The following is a 24099-nucleotide window of genomic DNA, read 5'->3' on the forward strand; positions in this document are numbered from 1 at the left end:
TTATTCATACAAACATTGCTTGTTCTACATTATTGTACAACTTGACACCAATTACATTCTGTCATATATCACAAAATCACACATATCCCTCCTTCCCCCTGGCTCCCGCATGACTTTAAGCCGTGCCACCAGTGCAAACTGCACATCTCCGGAGGCTCACGGCCGGCGGAGCGGGAGCGGCGGGCGCGGAGCTCCCTCCTGCGGCCGGGCCGGGAGCTACAGCCGCGCTCTGCGGGGTGAGCCGGGGCTGTCACCGCTCCTCACGGTGCCCCGCTCCCCTCCCTGCCCGCCATGCCCTGCAGGCCCCGTTGCTAAGGGGCCGTTGCTAAGGACCAACATCCGGGTTCTGCCCCCGCGCATGCGCGCCGCCGCCCGCAGACCACGTGACGCGGGGAATATGGCGGCGCCCATGGGGCGGCGTGCGCGGCGCTGAGCGGTTTTCTTGGCGTCTGTCGCTGCCATGTCGCGGCTTATCGTGAAGAATCTCCCCAATGGGGTGAGGGATCGGTGTCGGGGCTGCAGGGGGCGTGCCGGGTAGAGGAAGGGTCTGAGGGGACGCTGCGGGGGGAGGCGGGTGCCGGGCAGGGAAGGCACTGGAGAGGTTTGAAGGGGCGGGAGGGTGAGGTTTTGGAGGGGGAACGGTGAGATATCCCGGGGGGAGGGGCTGCGATCAGTGCTGGGATGGGGAACATGGGGACGCTCCTGGAGGAGTCAGGAAGCTGCAGGAAGCAGCGTGAGGGGCACGGGCTGGGCAGGGGCTGTGCTGTGGTCACCGTGCCCCCCTCGCTGCCCCGGAGCTGGGAGCAGTGCCCCCGGTGCTGCGGTGGCCGGCAGGATCCCGCCCTGTTCCCTGTCTGTGGGTTCCTGGGGAGGATGAGCGGCTCTGGTGGCTGAAGGGGGGATTTGCTTCACAAACCTTTGGGACAGAATAGTTCCAGAGTCTCCCTGTGGCTGATTTCCCTCCCAGATGAAGGAGGAGCGCTTCAGGAAGCTCTTTGGTGCCTTTGGCACCCTCACTGATTGCTGCCTGAAGTACACCAAGGATGGGAGGTTCAGGAAGTTCGGCTTCATTGGCTACAAGTCTGAGGATGAAGCTCAAACAGCCCTGAACCACTTCAACAAAAGCTTCATAGACACTTCCAGAGTCACGGTGAGCTGGTCTCTGCTGACATCTCCCTGAGCTTCTTGGGGAATGGGATCTCAGGAAGAGGCAGGTGGGGAGACCCTGGCACAGAGCAGCTCTGGCTGCCCCTGGATCCCTGGCAGTGTCCAAGGCCATGGGATGGGGCTGGGAGCAGCTGGGACAGTGGAAGTTGTCCCTGCCCATGGCAGGGGGTGGCACTTTAAGGTCCCTTGCAGTCCAAGCCATCCTGGGATCCTGTGCCTTTCCAGTCCTGAATTTCCCATGGTGACTGAATGTGTAGCTCTGTTCTTTTAAAATAATCTTCTGTAAAAAGTTGTCCCTGCACATGCCCTACATCCCATCAGGGTTCCAGTAATTCCTGAGTGAAGTTACCCAGCAGTTACAACCCAGGCTGTGGAGCACATGTTTAATTAAAGACCTGACTCATTCCAGGTGGAGCTGTGCAAGTCTTTTGGTGACCCTACAAAACCCAAAGCCTGGAGCAAGCACTCTCAGAAGGCCCCTGCCTCAGAAAAGCAGCCCAAGGAGCCCTTGGCAAGTGCAGCTCCTGCAGGCACGAAGAAAGTGAGTCTGATGTGTGTCAGTGCCAGAGAAGGGTGGCCTGGGCTGTGGGGAAGGGGACAGAGCAGCTGGGACACCAGATGCTGATGTTTTCTGCCTCAGGATCTCTGTTCCCTGTGCTCTTGGCTTCTCTGGAATTGCCTGTGCTTCTAATAAATCTTTCTGGTTTTTTTTTCCCCAAGGATAAAAAGAAGAAAGATCCAGTGGATAACTTAAAGAAGGTGAGTTGAGGTTGGACTGCTATCCCTGCATTCTTGCTGCTGAATAGTTCCTTTCTGTCCTGCTTCCCATGCTGCTAATTCAGACTGGGACAGTCCAGTTCTATTGTAAAAAATCATTTTAACAGCCCCAACATGGGGCTCCAACTCTTTAATGATCAGCAACTCCTGTGAGCATTCACTGCATCCAGGTCAGTTCTGTTTCACCAGTTCTGGGCTTTATCCATGTGTGAGTTTTGTCACATTTAACTTGTCTGTTTTTTTCTCTTTTTATTGTTATGTTTTCCTCTTTAAAGTACTTTCTAAACACCAGTTATAAAATAAGAGTAGGAATGAGACACCTTGAGAAGACTTTAATCCCCTTGTAAATTGAGCTCCCCTGAAGGGATTTTTGGTTCTACAGTGCTGGAAATGAGGTGACACCTTGGATTTCAGATTCACTGAGTCTCTCTTTACAGCTTTTTTTTTTTCTTTTTTTCTTTTTCCCCACAGCTGGAGGAAGATAAAACATTCCAGGAGTTCTTGGTGGTTCACCAGAAGCGGTCCCAGGTGGCCACTTGGGCTAATGACACTTTGGCAGAGGAGCCTCTGAAGGGAAAAGCAGCAGCAGCAGCTGATTACCTGAACTTTGATTCAGATGAGTCTGAGGAGCTGAGTGAGGCTGGGGATGAACCCTCTGAAGATGAGGAGGAGATTAAAGGTACCCAAGGGAGTTGTCACCCTTTGCTTGTCACAGTGACAGGATTGGACTCAGTGTCACCTTTTTATGTGTTGGGAGTGTCTGGTAGTTCCCCCAAATTTGGGGAAATGTGGCAAATGCAGAGTCTGATAGTTGGGGAAATATGGCAAATGCAGAGTCTGATAGTTGGGGAAATGTGGCAAATGCAGAGTCTGATATTTGGGGGTGCCATTTGTGCTTTCCCAGTGCCATTAGGAGGAATAACAGGGCAAACATCTGCAGCTTTCCTTGAAGTGCTTTCCTACTTGCAGCCCCTTCATCTCCAGGATTTTCAGGGCTGGATGTGGTTGATGTTGGTTTAGGAACCTCTGTGAACTTGTCTGCTCTGCCTTTGATGCACATTTCTGGAAAGTGGGCCTGCCAGGGTTGATGGGGAGGGACTGGGTTCAGTGTCTTGGCTCCTGAGAGGAAATCTGGAGTTATGGGTTCATTCTAAACACTCACCAGTCCGGGCTGCAGTCTGGTGTGTGCATTTTGGAATCCAGTGTCCCTGCAGCAGGGATGGGGTGGGTATAGAGCTTTTGTCCCTCCCTCCATGGGATTTTCTCAGGCTGCTCTGTGGAGTGAGTGGTGTTTGCCCTGTAACTCAAATACAGGTGTGATTTTCTGTAAAACTAAACACTTCAAACCCTTCTCTGAGGCCTGCTTGGGGTATTCAGCTAAAATTGTGACTTTGTTCTGGAGTACCTCAAACCCCTGTCTGACATGTTTTATACATGAACTGTTGCTTTGAAACCCAGGCTGTCAGTGTGACAGTGCTGAGATGAAGTTGCTCTGCTGTTCCCAAGCCTTTCCCATGGTAAAGTTAGAGGACAAAGAGGTGATGGTCATGATTGTGTCAGTTCTCAGCTTTTTCCTGGCCTGGGGGGAGAGCATCATCATCATCTGTATGAAAAAAACTGTGCTCTCTCCTCTCTGCCAGGAAAGAAAGAAGGGAAGAAGGCAGCTACCAGCAAAGACCTCTCAGATATGGATTACCTGAAATCTAAAGTGGTGAAGGATTCTTCCTCCTCATCCAGTACAGAGGAAGAAACAGAGACTGAGGAGGAAGAGGAGGAAAGTGAGACTGAGGAGGATTCAGGCATTGCAGAAGCCCACACATTGAAAAGGGGGAAGCAAAAAGCCCAACAAACAGAGCAAAACACACCAGTGGGGAAGAAGGAAAAAGGATCCATGCTGGAGGTACAGCTGAATTAGATTTCTGTCTTCTCTGCAGCAGCAGCTTCATGGAAAGCAGGTGTCTGCCAGTCCCTGCAGGGATGAGCTGACAGCCTGGAAGGCTGCAAGGCCCATTTGCAGCTTTCTTGGCATTCTTGGTGTGACCCATTTACAAATGCAGTTGAATCTCCTCAGGGCTGACTAAATTCCTAATGATGGGGCTTCCAGGTAAGTGCTGCTAGTGTCCTTGTCAGAGGTTTTCTTCCAGGAAATGCTGTCCTGGAAAGAGCAGCACTCAGTTTTTCTGTGGCAGTGCCCCTTCAGCTGGCACCTCCTGCCCCAGGCTGCTGCAGCTGTGGGGATCTCCTGATATTCCCTCCCAATTTCAGCCTCCTGTTTGTTGGCCAAGCCCAGCTGGTTGTGCTGTGTTTTTTTGTTCTTTCCTTCAGCTTTTTCTCACTTTTCTTCCCCCTCCTCTGTGCAGAGCCAGGGCAGCTCAGGGGAAGCCAGCACTCCATTCACAGTGAAGCTCCGTGGGGCCCCCTTGAACATCACTGAGGCAAGTGTGGTTTCCCACTGGGGAGGGGGCTCAGGGCATCCCCCAGTGCACCTCTGCAAGGGGTGGGCAGAAACTTCTCACTTTTCACTCTTCTGGGGGTTGTGTGGGTGATCAGGGGAACTTCTGAGCTGTCTTTGTGCAGAGATTTCTTTGTGGATCTGTTACTTTTATATGTATAAAACTAAGCCTGCAACTTGCTGCTTCCTCTATCTGAGAACTTAAACAATTCTAATTCTTCCTGCAGCAAAAAATTCGGGAATTTTTCTTCCCTCTGAAGCCAGTGGCAATCCGGATGGGAAAAAAGGCCCAGGGGAAGAATTCAGGTAAGGGCTGTGTGTGGAAGGGAGTGGGCTGTGAGTCTTGGTCACCCCTCTTCTCTCCCAGTCTGCACTTCCAAATCCCTGGCTCGTGGCCTGGTTCTTTGAGACCTTTCTGTGACTTTGCAGCTCTCCTGCCCTACTTGCTGCCCACAGGATGCCGTGGGCAGAGTAATCTTGGCTGTGCTCCCTTAGGAGTAGCAGCAGGAGCCTTTTTCTTCTTTTATTGAGCTGCATCCAGAACTTTTCTAAGCACCCCAAACCATGCCAAGGAAAAGCCTGTTCCTCTGGGATAGCTGCAGCAGCCCAGGGCACTGCTGAGTTGTGGGAGCAGGTCCTTGGAGCTTTGCTGTCTGCTCTTTTCCCATAATAGTCCAACAAATATGCATCTTTTATTTGCTCTCAGAGGCACCTGTGAAAGCCTCCTCCAGCTGCTAAGTCAAGTTTTGATTTGTATATAGAGAATAAGCATTGAAAAGGCAGCCTTCCAGTCTGACATGGCCATTTCCAGGCTGGATTGAAACTTTTGATGAGAGCTGAATGCTCTATCTATAGGAATCTATATTAAAACAAGCCCAATTCACCCTTAATTACCCAATTAGTGGCTGTGTGTGTTCCCCACATGATGCTCAGTTGAACCTTCCCTTCCTCCAAGGTTACATCTTTGTTGACTTGAAGAGTGAAGCAGAAATGCAAAGGGCCTTGAAGCGGAAAAAAGAATTCCTGGGTAAGGGCTGTTTGTTCCTCCTTGTTCTGCCTGTGGGAGCTCAGCTGCTCGAGTGTTCCCTGCACAAGTAGCTCCTGCCATTGGAGTTTTTCCCTGGCAGATGGGGGATAAACCTTGTTCCTTGGGATAAACCAGGTGCTGTGGCAGGAGTGGGGTTTTGGGGCCCTTTTGTGTTGTGCTGTGTGCTTGAGGTGGTTCTTGTTGGGATAAAAATAACACTGCTGGAGTTCAGCTGGGTTGGAGCCCTGGGCTTGGCCTAACCCTTGGAGAAGCTTCTGAAGAGCTGTTTGCAAACATTGTGTAGGGACTCTCTGAAAGGGAAGTTTTTTATGAAGGCTGACTCTTCCAGCCCCCACCTCCCCCTTAGTTGTGAGTCCTGCTCAGAGCCTGTGATTGTCTAACCCTGGGCTCTTTGTGATGCTTTCAGTTTTACCTTTCATATTATCCAGATTCTGTAGTGCATTTGTGTGTAACTCTAAACTTCACATAGAAGGTTAGCAAGTTCTCCTCACAGCTCAGTTAGACAAAACAATCCTTTTCCAGTTCAGGCCCAAAAAACATAAACAGCAAGTTGAGAAGAACAGTCTGGGAGCTGGGACTTCATAACCTGGAGATGTAATTGAACAATTAACCCTATTATATAAATGGATCAAAACTTATAAAAGTGTGAAAACTTGTGACCATCATCCATGTTGGGTTTAGCCTCAGCCAGGCTCTTGCACTGCCCAAGGTGTCACCTTTGAAGGCCTTTTTAAAATCCCTCCTTTATTCCTTTAGCTGTGTCTAGCCTGTGCTCAGGCAGCCTCTCCAGGCAGCATTTGCCCATGGCTGTGGTTTGCTGTGGCACTGGAGGTGTCCAAGGTCCCTGTGTGTTGTTTGGGGGGCAGGTGGGCGCTGTGTGGAGGTGTCCCGGTGCAGGAACACTGCAAAAGAAACTGCTCCAGCAAAACCTGAGCACCAGCCCTGGCAAAGGAGCCTGAGGGATGATGAGGAGGAAGAGGACCTGTCTGAGTCAGGGAGACTCTTTGTCAGGAATCTGCCTTTCACCAGCACTGAGGAGGACTTGGAGAAGATCTTTTCAAAGTATGGTGAGTGTTTGCCACGGGGCTGGAACTTGCAGGGCAATGTTTTTGCTTTGTCCAGAGGTTTTCCTGCTGGGTGGGAATGGACAAAGCTCTGTGTCCCACATCTGGACATGGCCCAGCTGCCATCATGTTCATTTTCTGATGTGATAATGTGAGCCTGCTGGGCAGCAGGCCTCCTGCAGGTGAGAGGTGAATCCTTGAAATCCACTTGTCATTCCAGACCTGGGGTGTTAAGTTTGAAGTGTCCCTTTTCCAATTCCAAATTCAACACATTTAAGGTTATCTTGGCATCCTGGGGCAGAGAGGGTGAAGTTGTGGAGGTCTTTATCTCTGACTGGAGGTGAGGGCAGCTGCTCAGAGCTGGTTTGTGTCACCATGAGAGCCCATGAGCTGCCACACCTGGACTTGGGATCCTTGTGCCTTGTCCCTCTGCAGCTCCTGGCTCCCACACATCCAGAGCTGCTCCCCTGATCCCTGACTGTGTGTGGGAGGTGGCAGTTCAGAGCTGTGCAGGGACAGGTGTGACCCCAGGCCTTGCTCCTGCAGGACCCCTCTCGGAGATCCACTTCCCCATAGACAGCCTCACCAAGAAGCCCAAAGGATTTGCCTTCATCACCTACATGATCCCTGAGCATGCTGTGAAGGCCCTGGCAGAGCTGGATGGGCAGGTGTTCCAGGTACAGCAGCTGATGCTTTTCCTGTGCTCTGGGCTGCAGCTGGTGGGAATGCTTGTTGGGAATGTGCCTGAGAGTTTGCTTGTGGGCTTTGTTAAAAAGATTGAGGCTCTCCTGCAGGTTCTTTTGGTAGATAAGCTTGGTTTGAGCAGCTTTGCAAACACCAAAATCCTGCTGGAGGTGGGGAAGGAGCTCTGAGTCTGTCTCATGCTGTGCAGCCACTTTGACTTGCAGATGTGGCTCGTTTGGGAAGGAAAATTCCCTCCTTCTACCAAGTCTGTCTGACTAAGAAAGGTGCCAGGAAATTTTCTCCATCTGTGAGTTATTCCAGAGCTGCTCTTCTTCCTGTCTTGCAGGGCAGAATGATGCATCTTTTACCCTCCACGATCAGAAAGGACAAAACAGAAGATGGAGATGCAGAAGAATCTTCCTCCTACAAAAAGAGGAAAGAGGCCAAGGACAAAGCCAACAGTGCCAGGTACAGCACGAGCTGCCAGATTCCAGGCAGTGGCAGGAATGCATGTGGGATCTTCACAGGGGCTGTGAAGACATTCCCAAAGTTGATGAAGCATTTGCTGTGCAGCTCTGTTTCCTTTCTCTCTTGCCTGCCTGACTCCTGTGCCCAAGTAGCTGCAGTAGCTCAGTGAGCAGCAGAAATTGAGAGCAGCAGGGCTTTGGTATGAATTACTTCTCTAAAAAGAGTTGGTAATTCTTCTGGGAGTGATTTCAGATCAATTGGGCCTTTCTGCTCCTGGCTACCTGTAATTCTAAAGCTTGTAGCAGCTTTTCCTGCTGGGTGACAGATCAGTTTGCAAGAAGTGCCTGATATTTTCTGTACTGAAGGGAAAAAGGTGCAACCTTGCTTGCATGGGGTTTGTGGGTCGAGGAAAGCAGTTGGAAATGTGTGTTCCTCTGAGCCAGTACCTGAACTTCAGCTGCAGAGCTGTGACCAGTCAGGTCTGGGGAAGCAGAGCTCTCAGTCACCTCTCCCCCATCCTGTCCCTCCTCTAGGGATCTTCCACCCTTATTTCCCTCTCTCTCTTCACTCTGCCTGCTCATGGTGGTGCTCAGAGCTGCTTTTTCCCAGGATTATTGGTTAGAGGTCCATAACTGACCCTGGCTTTTTCTCTTGCCAGCTCCCACAACTGGAACGCGCTGTTTGTGGGGACAAACGCTGTGGCTGATGCCATGGCCCAGAAGTACAATGCTTCCAAAAGCCAAGTGCTGGATGCTGTGAGTTGGGTTGGGATGGATCACTGGGGTGGGACATCACTTTCCTGCCTGTGTCTTTGTGGCCAGAGCCTTCCTGGCCTTGTACAGGAACAGCCTCAGTGCATCCATGGGCACCACACAGCTGAGGCCTGTGGTGCTGTAGCACCTCTGTGGGATATGAAGCTGTTGATCCCTTGGTCCCCACAGCTTTCCTTCCCACTCTGCTTTCCTCTGGCTGAATTTTACATTTCTGCATAACTAGAAGTTGATGGGAATTTACACCTTAAAGCTCAGATCCTTCCTGAAAATTTCATTTTACTTTGGGATGTGTTTGAATTCCAACAGCACAATTTGCAGCAGCTCCAGAGGAGCTGGAGCATTTTACCCTCAAGCTGCCAGCCACATTCCCTTTGCATGTGCTTCTGAGAGCAGCAGGTGACTGAATTCTTGCCTGCAGGAGAGCAAGGACAGCGTGGCAGTGAGAGTGGCTCTGGGAGAAACGGAGCTGGTCCAGGAAATCCGCCGGTTCCTCGTGGAGAATGGAGTCAGCCTGGACTCCTTCAGCCAGGTGAGAGGCACCAACAGGGATCCACCCCTCCTAGTCCTGGTGTTCTCAGCTCTCTTGGAAATTGGGAATTTAATCCTGGGCATCTTGCAGGATTGAAGCCTCCCTGATGAGTTAGGGAATGTATCCATTTGAAAATGCAGCTTGGGATGGGTGACATCCATAATATGATGGCTTTAGGATGGTGGGCAGCTTGCTGTAGGCAGGGAAGGAGCCCTGTGGATCTGCAGCTGAAACCTCCATCTGTGACATGTGGTTGTAGTGGGATGGGTTTTCAGGGAGGGTTTTCACACAACTGTTGATCCTTTTGGATCCAGGAAAGGAGTGACACGAAGAGAGGGAGAGCACAGCCTGTTGGATCTGGACTCTCCAATTAGAATATTGCTGGATTCTCTCTTACATCCCACATTCTTTCTCTCCCTGCTGGCTGTGTCAGGCTGCTGGTGAGAGGAGCAAGACAGTGATCCTGGTGAAGAACCTGCCAGCCAGCACGAGCACCATGGAGCTGGAGGAGCTCTTTGGCAAACACGGCAGCCTGGGCAGGGTGCTGCTGCCAGAGGGAGGCATCACAGCCATCGTGGAGTTCCTGGAGCCCACAGAGGCCAAGCAAGCCTTCACCAGGCTGGCCTACTCCAAGGTGGGGGCACTGCCTGGGCAGTGGGATCCTGGGGAGTTGGGAAGCTGCAGAAAGGCTCAGTGTGAGTGTGTGGGGCACAGGGAGTGTGGGAAGGGTGTTATCCCACAGCCTCTGATGTTCCAGCCTGTGTTCTGTGGATTTAGGGAGGTGCCTGGTTCAGCAGAGCAGGGCTCAGCCTGCAGAGGATGCTGGAGAAGGGGGCTGGGACACAGCTGGAGGGTTTTTTTTCCCTTCTGCAATATAAGAGTGACACATGGCAGGCTCTGGTCCTGAAAGGCTGGATCCTTTTGTGACAGGGTTTAGGCTGTGCTCCTGTAGGGCTGGATCCTTTTGTGTCAGAGTTTAGGCTGTGCTCCTGTAAGGCTGGATCCTTTTGTGACACAATTTAGCCACTTGAAAACATTACTCAGCTTTTCCTCTGCTGTTTTCCATTGCAGAGCAAGGTGAAAATGAAGCTGAGAGCAGAATTTTTCCTTCAGGCCTTTCCCTTCACTCCTCATTTCTCTCCTGACTTCTCTTCACAGTTTCATTCTGTGCCCTTGTATCTGGAGTGGGCTCCAATGGGGGTTTTCCTCAGCCCAACCCCTCAGAAAAAAAAAGCTGGGGCTCCAGGAAAGGAGGATGAAGCAGGGCTGGTACCAGGTGAGAACTTAGCCTGACTTGCTGGGGGTCTCTGTGTTTCTCTGCTGTCCTGTCAAGCCCCAGGATATGTGTGGTCTGGGTGACTTCCCCACTCTGGAGGCTGATCTTCCCTCCCTAAATACACCACCTTTCTCCCCATCCCCACTGTTTGGTGGGCAACTCCCCCAAAATTTGGCTTTGTTGCATCTTACAAAGTTGGGTTCATTCTTCTTGTTTCAGGTGAAGCTATAAAAGACTCAGAGGAAGCTGCAGCACAGGAAGAAGAAGAGGAAGAGGAGGAGGAAGAGGAAAACATTCCTGGGTGTACATTATTCATCAAAAACCTGAACTTTGCCACCACAGAAGACAGGCTGAGGGAGGTGAGCAATAAGGACACGGTGTTTAAAGGATTTCAGCTGCAGATAGTGTGACCTAGTGGGGGAGATGAGAGAGCACTGGGTTCTACTGGGATGGGGAACATCACTCCAGGTGTCAGTGAAGATAAATGCATCTGAAACTGTTTTGGTGGGGTTTAATTCCACCTAGAGACAGGTGGAGGCAGTAGGAAATCTTCTAACATTGCTGATTTCCCATGTTTTCTGTAATGCTCCTCCTTGGGACAGGCACTGCTGCAGCTCTGCCACTGCTTTGTGTGTGAGAAGCAGTGAATAAATAAATGATGATTTCTGGATGTGCTTTTCCTCTCAGCTTCTGCTGACATTGTGCTGCTTCACTTCAACAAAGCACCTGGGAGAGAGCCTGGCATTCCTGAAGTTCTGTGGGGTGTTAATACAGAATGAGGAAAGGCAGCTTGAATTTCCCATCTCTTACTTATAGCCATGTAAAATGCCACATTCCATGGCCCAAGAATGCTGGACCTGTGAGACTGTGGACAGACTCTGGTCCAGCTGTGGACAAGCATCCAGAGGAGGGCTGGCACTTGTCCCCTCTTCTTTTTCTGCTTTATAAGGGAGTCAAATAAATAGTTTGCTACCCTCTAGTTTGCTGTCTCTATGTTCTAGAGACATCACAGGCACCACCCACCCTTAAGGCCTCTACCTGGCTGAGGACATCTTGTAATGCAGGGTGTTCCTCCAGAGCCATCTCCCATCTCTGCACTGTTTCTGAGGCGTGGTGGAGGATTTCTGGGACAGCATATCTTTAAAATACCTTTAAAACTCTGTGTGTGTATATTTGCACAGAATAATGGGATGAGAGGCTCAGCTGCAGTGCCTGGCAGGTGTGTGCTGGGGGAGCTGGGCCTGTGGGAGAGGCCATGCTGGCAGTTGAGCTGCCAGCCTGTGACAAAGGGAGCTGAATCACGTGTCCAAATTCCTTGCAGACGTTTTCCAAAGTGGGAGCCCTGAAGAGCTGCACAATATCCAAGAAGAAGGACAAAGCAGGTACTCTAGATGCTGCTGTTCAATTCCTTCCCTCAGCTGGTTGCTGAGGGCTCAGGTGTGGCATTGCTTCAGCTTTATCTGGCTGAGCATTTGTGTTCTGCTGGCAAAATCCTCAGTGCTGCCAGAAGTGTTCCCATTGAAATGGCTGCAGGCAGCACCCAAACCTTCCCCAGGGTTCAGTGTAGAAGCTTAAATCCATTGTGGGGTTTGTGGAGACTGGCTGCTCCCATCTCAAGATCTCAAGAGAAAGCCACAACTCCTTCAGGATGACAGAGTGGGGTGCAGGCTGACAGGAGCCAGTGCCCCATGATGATTAAAGCCTGCATTATCCTGGAAATGCCAGATCCTCAAGGATGCCTGGCTGAGAGCTGTGCTGAGTGGGCTTGGTTTGCCTTCTCCCTGCCAGCCCTGAGCCCCCCAGGCTGCAGGGATGAGTGGCTGTGCCTGCTGTTGGCTGCTCTGGCTTGCCATAGAGCTGGCTGGAGGGGCTGTGCCTTCTCTCTGGGAGTGCACAGCTTTGTGGCATTTCCCCTTGACAGAGCTTCCCTGTCGTGGGATATCTGAAAACTCACATTCCCTGGGAGATAAAGAAATACAGTGAATTCTTCAGTGCTGACTGGGCTGATCTTGTAGCACCTGATCCCTTCTGGCACTGGGGTCACCTGAGTACTCTGCCACTGAAGGTTCTGAAGTTGAAAATGGGGTGGTGTTTTTTCCCCTCATTATCAACTGTCCCTTAATTATGGCCCCTGTATTAGGCAGTGAGTTCCTCAGGGGTGTGGTGTGACTGCAGGTGGTGCAAACCTTTGCAGTGCAGGGGGAGGAGATGTCTCTGTTGTGGAAGTGGCAGTGCCCACAAGGGGATCACTTCCCTGACTGTGACCAGCAGCTGCTTTGCAGTGTTTACTTTAGAGAAGTTGCACTGAAAACATCAGTTTGTGTGCAACATCTGTTCATCCCCTCTTCACATCAGAACCAGCTGATCCAGAGCAGTGCCTTGCTCAAAAACCTCAGCCAGGGGTGCTCATCCCAATCCAGCCATGGACAGGCTGGCCCTTTTCATGGGACATTAAGCTTTTGTCCCCCCAGGTTTGGCCATCAATGCTCCTGGTTTGTTTTTACATCTTATATTATGACTGCTTTCTTAGCAAGTCCCCTTTCTGTCCTGACAGGCACTTTGCTTTCCATGGGCTTTGGGTTTGTGGAGTACAAGAAGCCAGAGAGTGCCCAGAAGGCTCTGCGCCAGCTGCAGGTGAGCCTGAGCCCAAGCCTGCCAGGCTGGGACTCTTCCAGAAACTGGGCTCACCCTGGCAGCTCCAAGTGGGGCTGGGGGTGTCAGTCCTGGGGGTTGCACAGCTGGAGAAACTCTAAAGTGGGCCAGGATTTTGAGGGAAGAGGACAGATTTTGTAAAAGGACAGAACCGTGGAAAAGTTTCTCAGTGCTGATCCAATTCTAGGATTTCTGAAAATCCCCAGACATCCCCTCACAGGACAAATACTGATTAATGTTAATTTAGTGCTGCCTTGACTTCTAATGCTTTTATATATTCATTTCTATTAACTATATGTTTTTTTTTAACTCCCAGGGCTGCACTGTGGATGAGCATAAGCTGGAAGTGAAGCTCTCAGAGAGAGCTGTCAGGTAAGGCTCACCTCTCACCTCATCAACATTTCAGCTCCAGTCATCCTTGGGAGCTTCTTCCCTTCTTGCCCAGCATCTGCATCCTGAGGGATGTGACCAGGAGTGCTCCAGCTGTTGAACACATCAGCCTTTGCTCTGAGTCAGTTTTTCTTGAAAGGCAAAGAAAAAAAAAAAAGATGAATGAGCTAAAGTGGGGCCCCAAAAGTGAACCCAAAGTGAGAACCAGGCAGAATTTTCTTCCCTGCTCAAGGAAAAATCCTCTGCTTTGGTGACAGTTCAGGTAGCACTGTTAGTTCCCAGGGGTTTGAAAAATTTTTGGAGAGAAATCTTCTCTGGGTAATGAAGTCCTTTACCTCTCATCTGAGAGAACAGGAGCTCAGGAATAATATTCTGATCAGATCAAGACAAAACAGGTTTCTTGCTTGATGAAAAAGTTTGGATTTACCTCCTTTTGTCTGGGCAATCAGGCACAGAGGAGATGGTTACTTGTGGGTGAATTTACTTGGAATTACTTGGTTTTTAGGGATTCCTTCCTAGTTCTTACTCAGCACAGAATATTCTAACTGTAAAGTTGCAAATTAATCCAGATATTTTTATGTTGGCACCTAAACACTGTCCCTCAGACACTCTGGAAACCCTACTGGAAGTGATATCTGTTAAATGTCAAAATTTGTTTGAAAATCTGGTTCCTGGGGACCACAGGCAGTTATGACAGCTCCCTGTGTCTGCACTTTGTATTTTAATTCTTTCATGAACTGTTTTTATCCAGTTTGATTTTGAAAATCCCTTCAGCAGGTATCCAGGCCACAATGAGAAGTGCTTTGCTTTATGGAATAAGCTGCTGTCTTTTGTGTTAGGTAAATTCTGACCTTGTCTAAATGCAATACAATTCCAGAGGTAAAAAAAAAAAAATTAATACTCTCTTACAACATTTCATTTACTGTTTTATAAGCCATAAAAATCAAAATTAGCTTACATTAAGTTAATTTTTTAAAATCTATTCATTAATGCATTCTCCTGACAATTAAAGGGCAAGATTTGGTGACAAAACACGAGTTGGTGGCAAATGTGAGATGAGGACCTCAACTGGAGCAAGATTGGCTATTTCTTTTCAGATGAAGGATTTAAGGGTGTTTGGAATTTGATCCTTCTTGCTGTCCTGTGTGGCATTGCCACTGTCACAACCAAGGATGCCAGTGTGAGCTGGTGCCTCAGTTTTCCACATCCCAAATCCTGAGGGAGCTGCAGTTCAGAGGGGCTTTGCTGCTTTATGGTCTTGACCATTGCTGTTGGCTTGCAGGCCTGCTGTGAAATCAGCCAGAAAGAAGCAGACTGCCAAGAAACAGAAAACTTCCAAGATCCTGGTGCGAAACATCCCCTTCCAGGCCACTGTCAGGGAGATCAGGGAGCTCTTCAGGTAGGAAAATGCTTTGTTGGGTTACTCTGGGTGCAGCTGCTGGGATTTGCATACAAGGTCTTTCTCAGATTGTAAATATTGGGGATTTTTTTGTTGTCTTTGTGGAAGAGCACAGGGATTTTGGGATCACCTCTGTGTTCTTTTGTGCTGGGATTTAAGCCTTGTTCCATCCTGAAAAATAAGTGAGGCTTTGTGAAAGCAAAACCATCTGTGCTGCTCCCAGGACAGGAATGTTTTGCTCAGGCTGTGGTCCCTGCTCTGCTGTTGGTTTGCAGGAGGGATTTTTCTCCAGCTCCCATCCACAGGTGCTGTGTTGGCAGGTGGCCTCTGTGGGCCTGTCCTAGCAGAACTTGGGTGCTTTTGTCACATCTGGAGCATTTCTTTCCAAAGGGGAAATGTCAGGTCTTGTTTTACCCTTTAAAACCTCCTCAGGCCATGCAGTGCAAATCCCCTGGCATTGATTTGTGTTTCCCTGTGTTCATGGGATTCCAGCTCCTTTATTTGTGTGGAGATGTGGTTCCTGTGGCTGGGAGGAAAGCTCTGTTTTACCACACTGATTTGGGATGAATTCCAGGGATTTCCCCAAAGGCAAAGCATGACTTGGCTTTTGGACAGGGGTGTGATGCTGGTCACAACAGAAGAAGAAGAAGAGCAGAAGCTTTTCCTTGTGCTGGGCAGCTGGGATGCTTTTGCCTCAGTTCTACCCTGAGGGATCCAGGCAGAGCCCCTGGGCTCAGTCCCCATGCTGAGTTTCCCCAGCACGTGGAGCTCTGCTAATTTAAATCCCAGCACTGAGCTGCAGGTGTGACCCTCACAAAGCTGGAGCCAGCAAAGCCAGGACTAAGGTGAAGTTGGAGGTGCTGAGAGGGTTTGTACATCACAAGCACAGAGCCTGTGGGGGGTTTTTGGTGTGGATTTTTTCCCTCCTGTCTTGTCTAGCACCTCAGAGCTGTGGAGGGGAGGGGCAGGGGAACATCTGATGAATGTTGCAGGGAATGTGCAGCTTCCAGCTGGTGACAGCTCTCAGAGCATCCCTTTCATTTACCTCATATTCAGAGCTGGGGGTTTATCCTCAAAACAAACACCAGCAGCTTGGGGGACACATTCCTTTCAGTCCTGCCCCCCTCCTTTCCCCTGGAGCAGCCAAAAGCAGAGCCCTGGCCAGCACCTCACCCTCCTGGGCTGCCTTGTGCCTTTACATCAGCTGCCTTTGCCTGCAGCTCTGGGCTTGCTCTGCCTTTAGGAACTGTCTTGGTTTGTCTTTTGTTAGGGATTGATTGGGAATGGCAAGCAGTCCTTTGGCAGTGGAAGGGCTGGCAGGGCTGCAGGGGGCACTCTTAGCCTGCCCAGGACAGCCAGCCTGGGGACAGCAAGGGACAGCCAGCCTGGGGAGCACCAGGCCACTCAGCCAGGCATTGCCACACAGGGGGACAGCCCCAGGTTTTACATCTTCCCTATTGTTTCACCTGCTCCAGAGCCACCTTCCAGCTCTGCAGCAGGAGAAAAATAAAGAAAAATTAATTTAAGCATAAAGAATACTCATTTAGAAATAAATATTAATTTATATGTGTGTGTATTTATTTTATGTACACACACATATTATAAACATCCACACACAATCTATATATATATGTATATATTACCCCGGAAAAATACAAAGATTATGCCAATATTGTTAAAAAAGTCTATAACTCATTATATGTGTGTAGATATATTTATTTTTTCTTCCCAAACAAACATTTCCATGTTTTGAGCTTTGTCAAGGAACTCAGTGCCCCTTCTCAAATGGCCCCACAGAAGGAGTTGGTGACACTGGGACAGCAAATCTGGGAGCTGGGTGCTCTGAGGGGTGGATTTTTCAAGCTGCTGGAGCTGCTCAGCACTGGCAGCTCAGGGATCCCTGCCCTGGCTGCTTTTGCACTTTGGGATCTTGTTTCTGGATCCATCACTGGAATGCTCAGCACCATTCCTGTGTTCCTACAACAGCCTGCAGGAACTTCAAATTTTGGAATTTGGGGATACCAGCTTCTGTTTCTTGGACTGGAGGAAGGTGGTGGTTAACTGAAGTGTTTGAGGGGAGTCAGGAATGCTCTGATAACAGCTCAGGTCCTCTGCCTGCACAATAATCCTCTTTTAGCAGCTCCACAAGGCTCAGGTGCTCCCTCCTCCCACCCCAGCCCCAGGGGCTTTGCTGGGGTGTGACACTGGTTCAGAGAATGTCCTGCCACGTTCTCCTGGAGGTTCTGGCCTCTCTTGCACCCTCAAGGGATTTATTTATCTTTTTTTTTTTTTTTTTTTTTTTTTTTTTTGATAGGTGTTATCTTCTTCAGAGGGAGAAATGCTGTTCAATTATAGGGGCTGCTTTTGGGTGAGGTGTGAAGATTTAGCTTTTGTGGGTGTGTTTTTTTCACCCATTTTTGTTCTTGATTAGATCCTACTCTTCTCTTTACTACCTGGAAAAATGACAAAAGGTAAATGGTGCTTAGTTCTTTGCAAAGAGCCACAGTTAGGGGAGGAGAGACAAAGGGATTGCTATCCCATGAAGGCTGCTAATTTTTGCTACCAAATTGTGGGGCTTTTATGGCAAGACTTTTTTTTTTTTTTTTTTCCAAAAGGAACTCTAGATGTGGCAAGCTGAATTGGAGGTCTGTGAAAGGCCACATTTTCACAGATTGGAGCCCTGGCAATTTCTGAAAATTGGGCTCCTTTAAGAATCTATCACATGAGATCCATGCAGCCTTCATTGGGAGTTCCAATTAACTCTTTGTTTCAGAGCATCCCTTCCACCCTCCTTCCCTCTGCTGTACCAACTCCATGAAGATTGGCAAGCAGGCTGTTTTGCAAGTGGTTTATAATATTTTGAGGAGATGGGGGTTTCATTTTCCTCAAAAAGGGAATGTTAACATTAAGAAGTGTTTTTCTAAAGTTCTAGAAATTCAGAGAAGCACTTCTTGCTGCTCATCCCACCAAAGGATGCAGTTATTTGAGTTGTGTGTTTGGGGAATGAAGTTGTTCCTTCTTTTCTGTGCAGAATGTCTGAGAATTTATCATTTTGGTTTTGTCTTCGATTTCTGTGGAATTTGCAGCAATTGTTAGTTCCAGCCCTGACCTGCCAGTTAGCTGTGGGAGACAGAGTCCAGAGGGAGATCAGGACTCAGTGTGGAAGGTGTTTTATTGTCCCTCTGGCCATCCCTTGCCTTGCACCTGTAGGAGCTGCAGTCAAACACATTGCACAATGCTGTCAAATCACAAATTATTATCAGCTGGGGGACTGGACTTTAGTTTGACTAAAGAAGCAGTGAGCAGAAAAGCAATGGAAAGGTATTGCAGAGCAAAGAACAGGTTATCAGGTGCATTAATCTCCACAGTCTGACTTTCCTACAGAGAAAGTACCACTGCTTCTTGCAAAGACCTTTGGGGGTGGGTGTCTCTTTTAATTTTAACTCCTTTGCTGACTGTTTTCTGTCTTGACAAAGACATGGCATTTATTGCATCTGGCAAAGCAAGTGTCTGGGCCTGATTAGGAGGAAAAAGAACTATTCCCTCTGATGGAGGGAAGAACTGAAGTGGGACAAGACTTGAGAGTCAGCCCCTTCTGGGAGAAGGAAAAAAATCTCTGCAGGGAGATGCAGTGGATAAACTGGCAGAGGATTTTTTTTTTTTTTTTTTAAGGCAGTCTTTATGAAGTTAATTTTATAAGATGATGCCTTTCACTTCTTCTGACCTATTATAATAAAGTGTAGTTACCAGAATGGGCTTTTCATTTCCCATTATAAAGGACACGGTGGGATAATGAATCCGTCTGCCAGACATGCTTGCTGTTCACACCTTTCTCCCAGTAATGGAGTCTACATGACTGGAGACAATTTCTCCTTCCCCTGTTGAAGATGTGGAAAATCTGTGCTGGTGAAAGACACAGGAGGAGAAAAAAAAAAAATTGAGGAAATACATGTGAGTTTGCTAAGCAAGTGCTGGACAAAGTTAATTAGAGCATTCCATGCAAACAGAATGTCCAGTGCTGGCAGGATTACTGGGTTTCACTTTTAAAACCTTTGATGTTGTGCTAGCAGCAATTGCTGCTGCTTCTTAGCTGTTTGAATTTTGTCTCCATGCTGTCCCCCTGCAGTCAAGTGGCCCAGCATGTCCCTGGGCTGTGAGGGACTGCTGGGGTAGCACAGGGGTGGGTGACATTTGGGAGAAGCCAGGAGGAGCCATGTGAGGCAGGACAGAGCTGCTGATGTGGAGCAGGGGAATCACTGAACAATCCTGCAGTGCTGGCACCTCTGTTTGCAAGGAGGGAGAACCCAAAAATGAGTCTTGGGGAAGCAGCTGGGCAGCCTGCAGCCAGCCACCAGGGCTTGGATCCCACCTTCCTGGCCTCCTCTGAGGACTCTGGGATGTGCCCCTTGCCTGGAGGCACAGCTCAGTGCATCCTGTCACACACAGCCCTGTGCTCAGTGCTCAGCTGTGCAGGGACAGCTCTGAGCTGGGTGTGCTGGTGAGTGGGATCACACATCACCTTCTCCAGGGACAGGTGGGGCCATGAGCTCTCCAAAACCCTCCCCTGGCTGCTGCTCCAGGTGGTGGCTGCCATGCCAGCACTGGGTGGGTGTGCTCTGGTGCTCCCAGCACAGGGCTGCATCCCCAGCCCTGCTGTGGCCTTTCCTTTGGGATAACAGCATTTCAGGGCTGCATTCCCAGGGGGCTCTGGTGCTGGCACAGGGGAGGTGGTGCCTGCATTAACACCAGGTCCAGCTCCTCACTGGAATTCAGGGGCTGTGCTGGGCTGCTCAGTGTCTGAGGAGCCGCCTGCCTGGCTCTGGGGGCTGCAGGATGCTCCTCTGGATTGAGGTTTTCCACCCTGGCATGCCTCTGTCCCTGTCCCCATTGGCTGTGGGGTCCCAGCCATGCTGTTTCAAGGTTCACACAAGAATTGCACCTCTGGATGTGCTGAGTTTGGTTTTTGGGAGAAAGGAAGCTGCCTGGTTGGTGGCTCCCTCAGTCCTGGCTGCAGAGCTTGGCCCCACTGTTTGCTTCTAGTGTGTCTTTGGTTTGCAAGGGGAGCACAAGACAGATGTGGGGCTGTTGGAGTCCAGAGGGGACCACAGAGTTGGTGGAAGGGCTGGAGCCAGGCTGGGAGATGCAGGACAGAAAGCTCCAGGGAGAGCTCAGAGCCCCTTGCAGCCTAAAGGGGCTCCAGGAGAGCTGGAGAGGAACTGGGGACAAGGGATGGAGGGACAGGACACAGGGAATGGCTTCACTGCCAGAGGGCAGGGAGGGATGGGATTTTGGGAAGGAATTCCCAAAATGTGCCAGAACCCCTGGCACACTCCTGAACCCCCCATGCTCTGTGCCCTTCCACACTTTGCACTGTGTGCCCTGGATCTGCTGCACAGCTGGTCCCAGCTGGTTCCTTGCAGCCTTTTACCAATCCTGACTTTTCCATGCCCAAACTGCAGTGCCAGGGAATGTTGCACAGGAAAATGCAGGGTGCAGGAGCTTTTTGGGAAGCAGCTTGTGGGAATACAGGGATCTGCTGGGCTGCTTTATTTCTCTTACTTTTTCAAACAGCATAAATTAAACTCATTTTATTTCATTCCCCTCTTCAAATCTTCTCCTTGTGTACTGGAAACCCAAACACAGCAGAATTGGGTTGATAGTCAGAGCCCAGAAATGGAACTGGCCACTTTAATTTGGCCACTCTCCAAAGCGAGCCATGGGGTGGGGGAGAGGGAAATGGGTTTGCAGTGCTGTTTTCAGTTTGAATCATAAAGGTGTTTAACATAGATAAGGAAATGTTTAACTCTGTGTTATCTTAGCAAAGTTGCTTTAAAAGGTGGCTCTTCCCAAGAGCAGAAGGAAGATTTTTTTTTTTTTTTTTTTCCCAGCACATCCCTTTCCTGGGTTTGAATATTCATTACATACTCGATTTTTAGATTTTTTTTTTTTTTTTTTCCATTTTCTGCTCTCCACATACTCTTTTCTGCCCACCCAAAACCTGGATTTCTCCTGTGCAAATGAAGGGAATTGCTGGGCTGCTTTCCTGACTCTCTCTCCAGGGCATCCAGCCAAGCTTCCCGAGGGAACTTTAATTAGTTTTCCACACAAATTCCACTGCTCAGCAGCATGGAGGGGCTCAGGGAGGTGGAGTCAGGTGGGGAATGTCTTGTTCAAATGCAGCTTTGGGGTTTTTTTGCTGTTTTTTCAGCTCAAAAAAAAATTCAGATGTGGGCAGGTGGTTCTCCATGGGGAGGAAAAGCAAAGCCTGCTTGTGCTGGCTCCTGGAAATAACCCACTCAGGGTTCTTAGGGTTAGAAGGTCTCTTTTTGTCTCAATTAAGAAGAGTATGTGTGTGTCTAAGAAAGGAAAAACGTGATTTTTATTTTTTTTTTGCCCTATATTGTGGCCAGTTCTTGTTCATTCTCAGAACTGGCCCTTTGGAGGCTGGCAGCTGGGGCATTGCACAATCTGTATAGTTGAAATTACACTGGACTAACTTTTGAGCTTGTGTCTCAGCCTTTCATCAAGGTACAGTCAAGATGATTATTTCCTTGCTCTTAAAAATTCCTCTGTCTGTTGGATTTCTTAACTGCAGCTCTTTCCTGGTGATGTTGATCCATCCACCCCCCATCTTTCACTTGTGTGGGTATTTTTCAGTCTCACTTCACGAGAAGGTCCTGAACAAGCCTCTAATGAATCACAGCTTTCTCCTCACGGTGACATCGTGTCCTTTATTTGCATCTCTGTTTGCATCATTATTTTTTTAACCTCATGCCTGCTGCAGCCTCTCTCCCTCTCCCAGTGCAGGAGATTTTCAGCCTTGGGGTGTGATTGCAATTAAAGCCCTTCCCTTGCAGAGTCTCTCAGCTCCCCTGAGGCAGTCCCTGTGCCCAAGGCCTTTGAACTGTGCTGCCTTCTGCAGCTGCTGGCACCAGCAGCATTTCTGGCTGAGCCTTGTTTTTCCTGAAGAAATCAAGTTAAGGCAGAGCAGGATGACCATCTGTCTTCTCACCTCTTTCCTCCTCCCCCAGCAGTATCCTGAGCACTTCCAGGCATCTGGCAGAGGACAGGAGATCTTAAATTTGCTGCAATTAAGCACAGGAGGAAGCTGCTGAGCCTTGTCCTCTCAGGAAGGTGCTGTTGTGGGACTGACCCTTCCTGGCCCCCAGGGGTTCACATCAGCTGCCCATGAAGATGGGATGTTTTGTCTGCCCACATTCCCATTTATTAGTGTACCAGGGAAGCCAGAAAACCACTTTTTGTTCTGCTGCCCATGCAGCACATCAGGCTGTCCCCTCATGGCTGGGCTCTGGGGTGTTTGCAGGACAGGTCTGCACCTCCTCCAGCCCCTCATATTCTTCTTTTTTTTTTTTTTTTTTTTTTTTTTGTGAAATCTCACTTGGAAAAGCAGCAGTGTTGACTTTTCCAAGCCCAAGAATGCCAATCTCAGCATCTCAACAGGCTGGAGCTGCTCACAAGCAGCACCACTGAGATTTGTGCCAAAATTCACCCTGTAAATCCCATTCCAGGAGGGCTGCAGGGCCCTTTGCTGCTTCTCTTTAACCCAGCTCTTGCTCTTCCCACTCTTTGATCCCCATGCCAGCAGCTGAGGGGTTAAAAGAGTCTGGGGGGGGTGAGGGGGTGGGGAGGAGGTGTTTGAGCTGCTCATTACTCACTGCCAGCTTCCCCCAAAATCATATTAATTTCAGGCTGTCATGCAGGGCTGCGCTGTCTGCTGTCAGCAGCGGGAGGGTGGCAGGGCTGGGGAGCCTGGCTGCCCCTCATCCCCCTGCTGCCATTTGGGGTCTCACTGGGGCCTCTCCCCACCCAGGTGGGGCTGGGGCTGCTCACCTTGCAGGGGATCCGTGTGTTGCCTCCCCCATGATCATTTTCCACCCTGCTGCCTGTGCACAAGCCCCATGAAATTGGGTGTGCTGCAGCAGGGAGCTCAGGGGAAGGAAGGAGGGAGGCAGGGGAGCTGCCAGCCTGCCCTGCCCTACCTGTGCTCAGCAAGGAAAAAAGTTGCTTTTTAACCACTTGCCTCCCTTTTTGAATGCCAGCAAGCACAGCCCAGCTCTGCCTGTGAAGATGGAGCTGCCTTTGCCTCCTGTCTGATTTCTCCCCCTTTCCTGCTGGTTGCTCACTGCATCTGCCAGAGCTGTCACCTCTGCAGGGACTCACTGCCATCAGCTGGGCCTCTGACAGCTCCCACACAGGCTCAGCACTGCTGAGCCCATCCTGCCTGAAGCTCACTCCCCATGGCAGGCATTCTGCTCTTCCCTGCTATTTTTATTGTTCTTACCCTAGAGCCCATCTCACCTTTTTTCCAGGTGTGTGCTTGCATTTTTTGTGGGTTGTGGCTAGAAGGATGATCCCCTTTTCTCTCATTGTGGCCACACTTCTTGGAGCTCTTGGCAGGGGGTTGATGATCTAGATGATCTCCATCCTAAACCAGTGATCCTGTGAAATCCCTGTCCTCTTCATCCATTTCTGAGATGGGTGGAAAGCAATGAGCTTTCCATGGAATGGAGAGGGAACATCATCACTGAATCCCGGGCACCAGTCACTCCCTGTCCTGTTTTTGGGACCTTTCCAGGTGACCTGGAGACACAAATCCCACTGTGCAAAGTGCCTTCTGAGCTTTGCTGTGGTCATGGCAGGTGGCAGCAGCCACACCTCCAGTTTTGGGCGCAGGATGGACAAATTTGGAAACAGCATGAGCAGAAAATGGGATGCTGTGTCTGTGGAGCGTGGTGGCTCCCAGCCTGCCTCACCAAGGAGCTGCTCTGTGCCTGCTTCCAATGTTCTGAGCCTGGCAGATGTCACCTGTGGCCAGCTGGGCTCTTGGGGACAAGCCTGAGCTCAGCAGAGTTTGAGTCACCAGCACAGCTCCCTGCTGCACTTGCGTGCGTTTGATCTTCCCTCTGTGTTCCTCTGTTCTCCTGATGAAAATAATTAATCAGGTTATTTTTCTAAGTCATCCTGCAGCTTTACAGGGACAAGACTTAAATAAGGGTTCTCTTTAAAGCAGAGCTGTGTTAAAATAGCTGTGTGCCTATAAATATCTCATTGCTTCTATATTTATTCTCTGCTCAGTGCAGGAGGTTCCACAGTTGAATATGAGATATATTTTTATTTTTTTTGATTGTTGCTGCAGCTGGTATCTTAACAGCAAGGCTGCCTTCTCCAAAGGATGCCCTGGCTACACCTTTGGGTTCCTTCTGTGTTTCCTAGTTGTACAAATTTCCTCTTGTCTTTGAAAGGAGCTGACTCAGAAGAGTCCTCCAGGAGCAGAGATTTGCACCAGACCCTCCTGTGAGCACTATTTTTAGCATAACTTATTTTTTTGACCAGAGCTGCACTCTGATCAGGCTTTTCAAAGGAGCCCAGGAGAGATAAATCCCCAAATCTCAGCGCTGT

The 24099-nt window shown here is 49.6% G+C and overlaps 1 protein-coding gene across 3 annotated transcripts in view; it reads left to right on the forward strand.

Moving 5' to 3' along the window:
• Positions 1 to 370: 370 nt before the first annotated feature.
• Positions 371 to 24099, forward strand: part of RBM19 (RNA binding motif protein 19) — a 50608-nt gene continuing 26879 nt past the window's right edge. For 2 of the 3 annotated variants that reach the window (XM_056504452.1, XM_056504450.1), the window contains exons 1-21: positions 394 to 496; positions 968 to 1150; positions 1577 to 1708; positions 1888 to 1926; positions 2416 to 2623; positions 3585 to 3844; positions 4305 to 4379; positions 4624 to 4702; positions 5352 to 5423; positions 6311 to 6511; positions 7055 to 7185; positions 7539 to 7660; positions 8319 to 8415; positions 8852 to 8962; positions 9396 to 9596; positions 10121 to 10238; positions 10458 to 10597; positions 11560 to 11620; positions 12793 to 12872; positions 13207 to 13262; positions 14563 to 14679. In XM_056504452.1, coding sequence (XP_056360427.1) covers positions 461 to 496; positions 968 to 1150; positions 1577 to 1708; positions 1888 to 1926; positions 2416 to 2623; positions 3585 to 3844; positions 4305 to 4379; positions 4624 to 4702; positions 5352 to 5423; positions 6311 to 6511; positions 7055 to 7185; positions 7539 to 7660; positions 8319 to 8415; positions 8852 to 8962; positions 9396 to 9596; positions 10121 to 10238; positions 10458 to 10597; positions 11560 to 11620; positions 12793 to 12872; positions 13207 to 13262; positions 14563 to 14679 — 2519 coding nt within the window. In that variant the 5' untranslated portion in view covers positions 394 to 460. Of the gene's footprint in view, positions 497 to 967; positions 1151 to 1576; positions 1709 to 1887; positions 1927 to 2415; positions 2624 to 3584; positions 3845 to 4304; positions 4380 to 4623; positions 4703 to 5351; positions 5424 to 6310; positions 6512 to 7054; positions 7186 to 7538; positions 7661 to 8318; positions 8416 to 8851; positions 8963 to 9395; positions 9597 to 10120; positions 10239 to 10457; positions 10598 to 11559; positions 11621 to 12792; positions 12873 to 13206; positions 13263 to 14562; positions 14680 to 24099 lie in introns of all 3 variants that reach the window. The other variant, XM_056504451.1, reaches the window with a different exon arrangement.

This window comes from Oenanthe melanoleuca, chromosome 15 (assembly GCF_029582105.1).
Source record: "Oenanthe melanoleuca isolate GR-GAL-2019-014 chromosome 15, OMel1.0, whole genome shotgun sequence".
NCBI lineage: Eukaryota > Metazoa > Chordata > Aves > Passeriformes > Muscicapidae > Oenanthe > Oenanthe melanoleuca.